The following is an 11,012-nucleotide window of genomic DNA, read 5'->3' as shown; positions in this document are numbered from 1 at the left end:
CGTATTATTACATTCATTTTTGTTTTGGAGGTTTAGACACAACAAATGTCGCTCACATTCAATGTGTTCAATTACAGATTGTCAATGGACTGTTGATCAAAGCAAACAGGTTACTTACAGCAGACGACACCTGATGGCATATCTATTGTCCTGGAAACAAACTGATGCACCAGCTGCTGTCCAGCGGATCTCTGTAAAGGAAACATAAACATGTTTTAATCTTGACAGCAGGTAACAGTGTTGAAGGCTTCGAACGTGTGAGCAGAATAAAATCCTGTAAGTGCAACTAGAAGTGAAAATGCTGAAGTGTTAAAACTATATCCAAGTGACTGGTTTATACTACAGTGAGCCGCACTGAAATCAGCACGAATTCAAGTGTGAAATTCTAATGGACACATTTTATAGCTTACCGTTGGTCTGTGGTCTTAGAAAATATATTATGACACAAGATGTGTGATGACCTGAGGTTGTATGACGCCGTATTGTACACCAGAAGCAGATAACTATTTGTCTTACTAATAATGATGGCACAAAATTATAATACAGCATGTTTATAAATGATTATAGGTAATGGTTTTTGTTTGAAAGACTGGTGACTGGAGTGAAAATATTTTAGTAATGAACATCATGTATTGTTTTAGTTTCTATAGAATTTGGTAAATTGATTTCACAGTAAGTGAAAGTAACCTTTCAAATTTGTTACATTTTAAAATTCATTATTTTAAGAAAGTTGAAAGTGAGCCTATTTCCTTGACACAATGTATCAAGATAAAATCGAACCTACACACAGAATGTAGCTTGTAAATCGAGGACTAAAATAATCCTTTAAATTTCCTTCTATGTACCTTTTTTCCCCTTAAAATGGGAATCTCTGATGTAACCAAGCGTCACATGGCTGCTCCAGTAGTGTTTGATGAGTCAGGCCTCATTGATAAATTGATGAGTTTTCATGTCTCTCTGCTTTAGATTAACGTCAACTGTGACTAAAAGCACAAGTAGCTGCTCATACAGTTTGAAGACACTGGGAGCAGAGTAAAAAGCACACTGCTGTCAGTGAGGTGCCGGCTGCCAGATTAAACAGTGAAGTCTTGGCCAGTGATTCGCTGTTTTCACAGGCTACGTTTGGTTGCTAATTAGTGGCATGTGATGGATTTACAGTCTACAACAAGGCCTTCTTTAAATCACACATTCACATTTAATTAACTGGACGTTATCATCTGTAGCCCGTCACCAACATCATCTAATGCGAAACACAATTTTGAACCAGGAGCCTTTTATTATGTTATTATATTTCCCTTTAAATTACATTTCCCTGGATGATGTCACTTGGCATAATGATAATAATGCTTGAGGCTTTAACTAAAAATAATCTAAGAAGGGTTTCTTTTAGTAGGATTAATCATCTATGAATTAAAAATGGCTTACTGACAGTGTTCAGTATAAATGAATTTGAGGCTTAGAAAAGAACAGTGACTTGAAGCTGTCAGTCATGAAACAATCAGGCCTTTCTAACTGATACCAGTTTTCTTACAGACAGCGTCATATTAACCTTGCCTGTAGTTTCTAGCTATTCTTACCATCATTAATTAAAAAGAATTTACATCTCTAGAGAGGCTGCAAAAACGACCAAATGTGCAGTATGTTGTTAAATGTATCTGATTGGACCAGGAAGTTCACCAGCTGCAGTGGCCTTACTGTGAAAACTCACCTAATGTTAATCTTTAGTCTTCTTTAAACACTTCAGCCTTTTACATAACAGCATTTTCACAGCATATGTGACCATGTGCCTAATTTTAACAAAAGCCTCTACATAAGCCTATTAACAAATATATATATATAAAATTTCAGTGTGAGAATGTTCACTATTGGAGTCAGATTATATTTTTTGTTCTGGAGATCAAAGAAGCACTTTTGTGGGTTGTAAATAATTATCTTACATTGGGGTTTGGGATTTATGCAAATTGCCATCAGTGGAAATAACCTTGGTAATGACTTTGGCTGAAAACTAGAGTGTGCCATTCTGCATTTGTTATTGTAAAACACATGGTGTTGACACTTTATACTTACCACTGCTACCTAAGCCACCGATACAGACCTGGCAGGTAGCACTTGCTCTCCTTACTCACCGCTGTGGCGTTTCTATACAGCAGTTGTGCGGCGATACCAGTTCTGTTCCGGGTGTCTGGTGTGCATGAGTGTGATGTGTCTGGTAGTCGACTGCGCTCCGTGGTCCTCAAGATGGCAATGTTTCTCTAGTGAAGTAAGGGGTCCTTCTCAGCACAGAACACAGCATTTCTTTTCACGCTAATATGACTAAGATGGATGGTAATAGGAAATGGAAAAATATCTTTCCTGCATTAAGTGGCCTTAAATTTATGAAAGGCTGGCAAAATAAACAGGTCTCCTAGAAGAATTTGGGGGAGGGGAGGGGTCCGCGGTGTGGATTCCTTCCAGCGGTGTCAAAAAGGGGTAAACAATTTGGCCTGTTCATATTTCATTTCCATGCTGCAGCAGACCTCAGATGATGGTTGAACACAGCTTCAGCACAGCAAACACACGTCTTCACTCGTCTCCTCGGAGAGGGTTCAATCAGAGGAGAACACACCAACGCAAAACACAAAGACGGGGGGAAACAATATTCCTAGCTGAGGTTTGGGCCAATCCTCTTCCCTGAGCCAAACATTAAGTCAAATCAAATCATAACTGGGCAAAGTGTGATAAAGACAAATCAGCCCAGTGGTTCAGCTTGGCCTCTGCAGTGAGACAGCTTGAACTGTGGATGCTATGGAAATTTCAGAGAGGTGTCACCCACAATCTCCCGAGTGGAGTGTGTGACGGCCGGTGATGAGATTCCCTCAGCTCCTATTCAGAACCAGGAACAATGCACATGAAAGCTTTCGAGTAATGACCAGGAGAAGACAACAGGATACTGGCACGTGCTGTTGTTTGCTCCGGCCCTCGCCTCCCGAACTGCACCGCTGTCTGCATCTGCCCCTGTGTTTCACACTGCAAACTGGCTGCAAACAAGAGGCAGCGGAGGCTCCTCGATGCTGCTCAGGTGATCACATGCCAACAGGAACAGTTGAGGGTATGAACAGGGGATCATGGGGAGGGGATAATTTTATGATGGGCAACTTAGGAGGTCAGAACAGGCCTGTATGCAAACAGCGATCCTCACACGAAAACGGGGGTCTCTCTTCACTGGTGCTAACAAACTGCAAATTGTCTCCCTTTTCGTGTGCAGAAACAAAATTTCAAGTGAAGTGACAACTCCTTCGAAACACAATAAGGCATTGGCAGCTCGTTTCTTCAATTCACTTCCATCGAAGAAACATGTTTCCCTTCAAATGAACAATTTATTGATAATCGGTCACATTAAGTGCCCAAACGCACTTGCAGGTATGTGAACAGCTTCGCATGGGCTCTATGGATTTTCCTTTCCCATGACATCAAAGTGTACATTGCTCAATTTTTCCATTTAAAACAGAAGTCATCACAGGTGCAGATGGGCTACACAACTTAAAAGCTGCCTCATCAGTGAGGACTCACAAACACTAGGTTGCCTTCTCTGCAGAGTGTTTGAGCTCTGCGCTCGTCTCCTCAGGAGTCCAACGTTGCAGTGGGTGTGATGTTCACATGTATAACAATTTCCCCACATATTAATGCTTTCCAATACATATTAAACCAAACTTAGCAAATAATAATTCAGGGTGGGTTACTATTGCATGACAAACATACAATGGCATCAACAAAATTCAGTAAGTAGGCCTTGGGAACATGTTGGCAGGCATGAGTAACAATATTGTCAAATTTAGACCTAAAATTTAAATTCAAACATTAACTGTTAAGGTACTTCTAAAACTTTAAAATGACACAGACCTACTTACTGAACAAATAGCAGGTTTTCTGTTTTTACTGAATTATTATTAGTATTCTTTCATGACCTACTGGTTTTCAGAGCAAAAAAAAAGAAAAAAAAAGAAACAGACTGTCAAATATCAACGCAAACTTCTCTAAGCTTTTTATCCATTACTACTGTAGTTTTTCATAGATCACATTACACAACCATTTCTAAAAAGGTAGGGATGCACAAAATAAGATGTGAAGTAAAAAATATGAAAAACATGTTAGTATCTGCTTTACTATGCTATGCGTATTGTGTTATGGGATGTTCCCTGGGCAAAAAAAATCTCACATCTGTTAGTATTCAGCATTCCACATAGAGTTGACAGGACAATTTAGATTTACCAGTGGACATACACTGAGTTCATTGTCTTGTTTTGCAATTTGGTGTCCCAGTACTGAGAAACACTTTGATAAAAAGATACACTCAAATCCAAACCATGATCCTGAACACCATTTTTTTTTAAAAAAAAACAGAATTTACAACATAACTGAAATGTATGTGCTGTTATCCAGAGACTTTTCAAATGGTGACCTTTGAAATGTTTTTTAACTTTGAGACTGCACACACAGTGAGGTTCAGGCTAGTATGAGTTTCAATACAAGTCTATCAAGATTAAAACAGGCTGCACAACTCATCTGCAGTGCACCACACTATCTTGCCATCATCAGGGTGTTTGGTGAACGTTTGGTAAATAGAGCGTTGTTGTGCAACGTGTTTTGACCTTAAAAATGCAGGGTTTCTTTCTCCGAAGAGATTAACTTTGTAACTGCTGTTCCAAATCATTCACTACACCTTTACAGGAAACTTTAACTTCAAAGATGTCATGCTCACCTTTGTATCCATTCATCAAAAAGTGATTATAGCAGAAATATTATTGCAATGTAATTCAAAGCTTTGAAAAAGGGCGTCTTCTGACTCCCCTCGTGTATATACCAGTATATGTGGTAGACACAATAACAACACCTGAGCAATGCAATACAATATAATAGCCCAAAAACAAAAATGACCTTTGATAGGCTTGTAATTTTCAGGTTTTGTTAACACTGTGTCAGGGAGATGTGGGTTCAACACTATAGTCATTTATGAGGCTATTATTCATTGTTTAATTGTAGCGGAGGTGTTATTGTGTCCACTCCTTGCATTTCTAATATTACTAGTTCTTTTCCTTGTAATTGAGTTGAATAGTTAAGATTATAAACCTGTAAATTAACCAAAAAAGGTGTCTTCTATATGACTCTTCTCTTCTCTTCTTACATGACACAGAAATTTATTCCTCATATTTAACTGTTTCACAGTATTCTGAATGAATTACTGCCAGTTTATGACTTTGTGAGCAATTATTATACTCTTTAAAAAAAGATTTCAAAAACACACACCCTTTTAGTTTTGTAGGAGGGCACCGTTTGTCATTTTAGTGGATTACATGGCAACATACAAACACTCAAGAACCATACTAGTGTACCCCATAATGCAGAACACACAGCATGCAATAGTTACTGACATACAGCAGATTTTTTTTTTTTTTTAAACACCACTTGAACTTAGTGTGTTCTGATTTTTTAAGATGCTCCACGAACCACAATCATGACCAGATAGTCCTCTTCACTTTTAGCCAGAGCTTTGGCAGAGGAATCTAGGAACTGCTGGGAGAAATCACAGGGAGGGAAAGCATGAAGAACCCCTGTGTTGTCTTTATCTCTGCTCCCTCCCACAGGCAGGCTGATGACTCCAGCTGCTTGTTTTTGGTTGAGGTAGGACACCAGGTTGCGAAGCGGCCGCTGAGTTGAGGCTGCAGGGTCAGACGAAGATGTATCCTCTGTGGTCCCAGGAACTGCCAGCAGGATGGCGTAGCCGCCAGGGCCCGCCACTTTGATGCGTCGGGAGACCTCGTCAAGCTTGGGCTGGTCCAGACGGAGGCGCTGGGTGATCTTTAGCTCGCTCACCTGCCTCCCTGTTGTGCCGTCAACAAGCAGGTCGCTGGCTACGTTGTGGTCGCCCTCCAGCAGGTGCATGTTGGCTGGGAAGTTGCTGTTCTTCAGCAGCAGCATACCTTGCCAGGCCAAACTGAGTTTGGTGCCGTCCAGCTTGGACTGCTGACCCCCCTTGGAACTGCTCTCAGAGCGTTCTCTCTTGGCCGGCCCTTTGCTACCATCGCCTGCTTTGCGCTTACGCTCTCCAATTGCTGAAATGCTGCCGCCTGAGGGTCCCTTGTCAGAGAGACTCTGATTTTTGAGTCTCCGTTCAGTCCCACCTCGTTCCAGGCTGCTGTGACGTTCTCGCGCTGGAGAGGGCCTCTCACCCCGCAGAGGGCGCTCTGAGTCACTGAAGCGCCCTCCATCTCTGCTGCTACCTCCAGGACTGCCATCCGGAGAGACACGCCTACGTCTTACTGTCCTCTCAGTGCTATCAGGGGAGTGATCTATATGGCGTCCATCCTCCATTACGCGCCGCTTGCGTGCAGGCTCTCGTCCCTGCAGCTCTCGTTCCAAAGACCAGGGCTCCCGTGCCCGCCGCTCACGTTCCAAGTGCTCCAGAGGCTCAAAGGGTGATGCACGCACCCGTTCACGAATAGCAGGGTTGGGCCATTCAGTTCCAGGAAAGAGCTCTCTTTCCCTGAAGTGAAGCGGCGGTGGAGTCCGTTCCCTGACCCTCAGAGGTTCAGGTGTGGCACGGTGGACAAATGACTCAGCCACCATGTCAAACGGCGGTATTGGGAGAGGCTGCAGGAACTGCTGCTGGTAACGATGCTCAGCGTCAGCAAAGTCCACTCTAAGTCTTCTCTCTGGACCTCCCAGTGGGAAGCCTCGCATGTGTGTGCATGCCGCTTGTGCAGCATCCAAACTTTCATACTGAATGTAGGCCCATGTGTCCCCCTTTCTGTAGTCAATGGTCCTTATAGTGCCAAAGCGATCAAACTCTCTTGCCAGGGCAGCTAAGGGGACCCAGGGCCCAAGTCCACCCACCCACAGGCGTGTGGTGGGAGTTGCTTTCCCATAGCCTATCTTTATGGGGTTGCGGCCCACTATTTTGCCAGACATACTAAGCTTAGCACGGTGAGCCATGTCAAGGTTCTCAAATTTCAGAAATCCATATGTGCTGGTTTGTCCCCGTGTGGGTCTCTTAATGTCCACTTCCGTTATGACACCAAACCTGTCAAATGCTCTCCTCAGGTCTGCCTCTGTAACAGTTATGTCCAGGTTGCCTAAAAACAACGTCCTGTTGGCTCTTTGGTCATCTTCTGGAGATATAAAATCCTCCTCACGAAAAGCAGCTCGCTCTGCAATGAAGGCTGGACGTGCCCTGGCTTCAAACAGAGCAAACTCCCTGTCCCGCTCCAGCTCTCTGGGCAAAGGGGGCGGCGGGGGAGGAGGGAGCCTCCCCAGGGCCAGCTGCTGTAGCCGGTAGTCTCTGTATCCAAGCCCGGTAGGTGAGAGGGGTCTCTGCAAATGTCTGTGGCTTTGAGCTGCACCATACACGTCTCTCTCGACGGGGGAGCGGCTTCTCCTCCTGTTAATGTACACTGTTTCGATTTTCAGGGGCCGGTCGTACAGCACCAGTCGTCCCCTGGCGTGCTTCGCAGCTCTGGCGTCCTCAGGCTTTCTGAAATTCACGAAGGCTATCCGCTCGTCGTTGCTGCGGCTGATCTTGACGCTCACATCTCCGAACTTCTTAAATTCATGAAACAGTCCGTCCTCTATGTCTTCATCGCTCAGCTGGGTGCCGAGGTCGCTTATTTTGAGTGTTTTGTACTCACTCTCGGTGCTGGGTGGCTGAACCCGCTGCTGCTCCCCACGTGAAGTGCTCCTCGGTGCGGCTAAATCCAGCGTCAGGCTCAGGTTGTGGTTTTTACCGACGGAGCTGGCGGCTGCAGACTGACAGCTGTGATTATTTCCAGTCCGGCTGTGACCGTCGAAATCTCTGTCTCTTTTCTCACCGAGCAGACTCCTTCTCGTTGAGCCGCCGTCGCTTTTGGTCGAGCTATTTCCATTATTACTCCCACTGGAGACGGAAAGAGCCCCCATTTTCTTGCTGGTCGGGTGGCATCCTCCCCGGTCTCGAATATCGTCCAAGGCCCGGGAGCGTTTTTTAATCGGCGACCGCTCTTTACCTTTCATTTCAGTCCACACAGAGCCACCCTCGGGACGCCTGGGTGTTTTTTTAGGGCTGTTTCTGCAAATTAGTGCAGAAAATAATTGAAATGAAAAACGGATTTATTCACTGACCCTGCGGCAAAACAACAACAGTCGCCATTTTGTAAAGATTAGTGCGAGGACCCGCCCCTTCGACCTGATTGGTTGAAAAAGTGGGTGGAAAACTTTAAAGCGCATGTCAATCATCCACTGAGTCATTTAAATCAAAAGGTTTATTTATATGTTTTTCACATTTTATATTGAAGAAAAGGGCCTGGACAAAATAAGGGGAACAAGTCATAGCCTTGTGCAATCTAAAACAAAACACCAACAAACACAAACAAAAAACCAACGTTTCATCTCTCTGATAGCCAATATTTTACATACATTATGAGCTAAATGGGCAGCATTTATTTAAGATCTGTTAACTGCAGGGCTGTTTTCATTTGAGTGTATCCCATTGTGAGACACTTCTGTTATTTTATCCACCCCTTGTATATTTGACTTTACCAAATAGGCTGTATACTCACAAAACACATGGCTACAATTACCTGATTTTGAGACACTACAAGTTCATGTAAAATTTCACAGAATGGGAAACTAAATGATGATGTTGTTGGGAGGGATAAGAAATCTTCCTCTCTCATCCCAATAACACAAGTCAACCTAATACCCACAAGGTGGCAGTATTTGAACAGTAACTCAAAGGTACAGTAACACATAAGCCACTAATCCTTAAAAATGACCTTGGAGAGACACAGGGCCTTTCTCCGTTGGTATGTGGTTAACACAGAGGCCAAGTTACAGTCATGATTGTATGACTTTTCTAAAGATGAGAAATGCAATTTACAGCTTTTTTAAATCAATAAGTTATCAATTAGCTTAGTTACTGTAGCTTAAAAGGATAGATTATGGTCAACTATATTTGTTAATGCCTTTTAATCGATTTCCACACTTGGGTTACCTTTAGATACAAGAGCTTAATTTTTGAAGGTTCAAGTGTAAGCAAAATGAAAAACAAATACTATACTGCTATTTTCCCTACTTCCATGTCAAACTTTGACTTGAATGCAGATAAAGAAAAATACTCGGCTGAGTTCACTGTTTCTATCAACTACTTGTTGAACTTCTAGATATTTGTGGAAAGATTTTGTCCATATCACACATTGCAAGTTGAAAACCGTGGCAGCGATTAAACTTTATTTTTTTCCCTGTAGATGATTAACTGCCAAATGAAGTTCCACTTCTAAATGCCTTGAAGCCGCCAAATACTTCATGACAGATTGTACTGAAATTGCCTCACTCCACTGTTTGACACAGTTTTACTGAGTTGGCCGCACTGTGCTACCACATTGTTTAGCTTATTGGGACATGTTAATGTGGTTCAACTACTTCAAATACAAGGATCTGTCAGGTCACAATAGCTGCACTTCAAGGCCAAGATAAATCTTGTGGAGATCAAAGCTCAGAACAGTGGCCAGCAGGCAGCTTTACAGATTTTAATGAGCATTAAATCATATTTTTCGTCCATTAATGAGGCTGAGGGTATAGTAATTTCCAGACTCTAGTGACAGTCTTCACCCAGTGACCCTGACACACGGAGTGATGCTTAGTTAATAACTGCCCCCAGCATTGTGCAGTCTTGACTCAACATTTTTCATTTACTTCGGACAAATCATATAAGGCCTTTGAAGCCTGATATATTGAGTCTATACAGATCAAAGCGTAATTGTAATGTCAAGGAAAACTTAGTCAAAACTGTCATGTATTTTAATATGAGGTAATCATTTTCTGCTCCTATTTTTAGGTGGAATAAACCATACTGCATGTACAATATTGTGAGTTACTCTATTGTAACTGTCCTGACAGTTAATATATCAAGTTCAAGTAAGCCACTGAGTTTACTTTTGTTTATGGGAAAATAGATTTGTTTAACCTGCTCCCATGTAAAAGTAAATATTAAAATTGAGCACCGATCCACCATCTGCTATTTCTTCAGCTTTCCTAAAGATGGCCATCTCCTCAATCCCTTATCCCTACTGACAGGTCTTCTTATCTTCTCCACTTAATCTGGGATTTAATCAGGGGGACTATGTAACTGCAGTAAGAGCTGCCGTCTCCCAGGGCCTGGCTGGAATTTGAAGCTGTGGGTGTGGAAAGTGTTTCTGATGGGTTTGTGCATTCTTATATTGGAACCACATGTTAGTGGCTCACACAAAACCCCGGCACAGACTAAGGGAATGGCAGCTAATCTGCCCCGGCATGGCTGTCATGGTGAAGCAAGCGAAGGGAAAGGAGAGCCAATCTATTCCCCCCGTAAGCTATGTACACTCCCGGGGAGTAAGTGGAGCTTGGAAGGGCTTTGTCCACTAGTGGAACATTCTTTTTTCTCAATTCAAGTTGCATTTTCAATCTCACACAGATTGAAATGTTTGCACATCTGACATGAATATGTTGGTATTTAGTAATTTGCACCAGATGGGATGGTACCATGCAATTCAGTGTTTCCTTGACAAGTAAATTGTTTTGGGTAAAGCACAACAAGGAGATTTCCTGACAGTCATTATTAGGAATGCATTTTCAGAATACACGTGAGAATATGCCCCAGATACATATTTATGTCAAGGACAGATGACCTGGATTCAGTGAATAACATAACCGAAAAAATACACTCTGGGCCCTGGTAACCCCAATTTCTTCTATTAAACTGTAACTCATTACTCAGTTGGTCGGGTTTACCACTGATGCCAGATGTGAATGAGAAATGCCTGCCTTAATGTGAAGCCAGCCGTCTGTGGGAGGCTCTCTACTTTATCATTAATAGTGAAGTGTGGTCCCTCAGTTAGCTTTTCATTAATGAACCTGCCACTCGCTCCTGATGCATGAGGTGCCACCTGAAGGCCTCTTGAAGTGAAGCCAAGTAGACTGCACATGTACGGTCTGTCTGTTCACTTCTCGAATACAAAAAAGTTCAC

The 11,012-nt window shown here is 42.8% G+C and overlaps 1 protein-coding gene across 1 annotated transcript; it reads right to left on the bottom strand.

Moving 5' to 3' along the window:
- Positions 1 to 3,336: 3,336 nt before the first annotated feature.
- On the bottom strand, positions 3,337 to 8,173 carry rbm15 (RNA binding motif protein 15). The gene has a single exon (XM_067592060.1). It carries the CDS (start codon positions 8,020 to 8,022, stop codon positions 5,467 to 5,469), a length of 2,556 nt encoding a protein of 851 aa, XP_067448161.1. The 5' UTR covers positions 8,023 to 8,173; the 3' UTR covers positions 3,337 to 5,466.
- Positions 8,174 to 11,012: the final 2,839 nt, after the last annotated feature.

This window comes from Thunnus thynnus, chromosome 6 (assembly GCF_963924715.1).
Source record: "Thunnus thynnus chromosome 6, fThuThy2.1, whole genome shotgun sequence".
NCBI lineage: Eukaryota > Metazoa > Chordata > Actinopteri > Scombriformes > Scombridae > Thunnus > Thunnus thynnus.
This window is presented reverse-complemented; position numbering and strand designations above follow the sequence as displayed.

Excerpts from the sequence above, each read along its gene's own strand:
- rbm15 (XM_067592060.1), bottom strand. The coding sequence starts at position 8,022 with ATGAAAGGTAAAGAGCGGTCGCCGATTAAAAAACGCTCCCGGGCCTTG.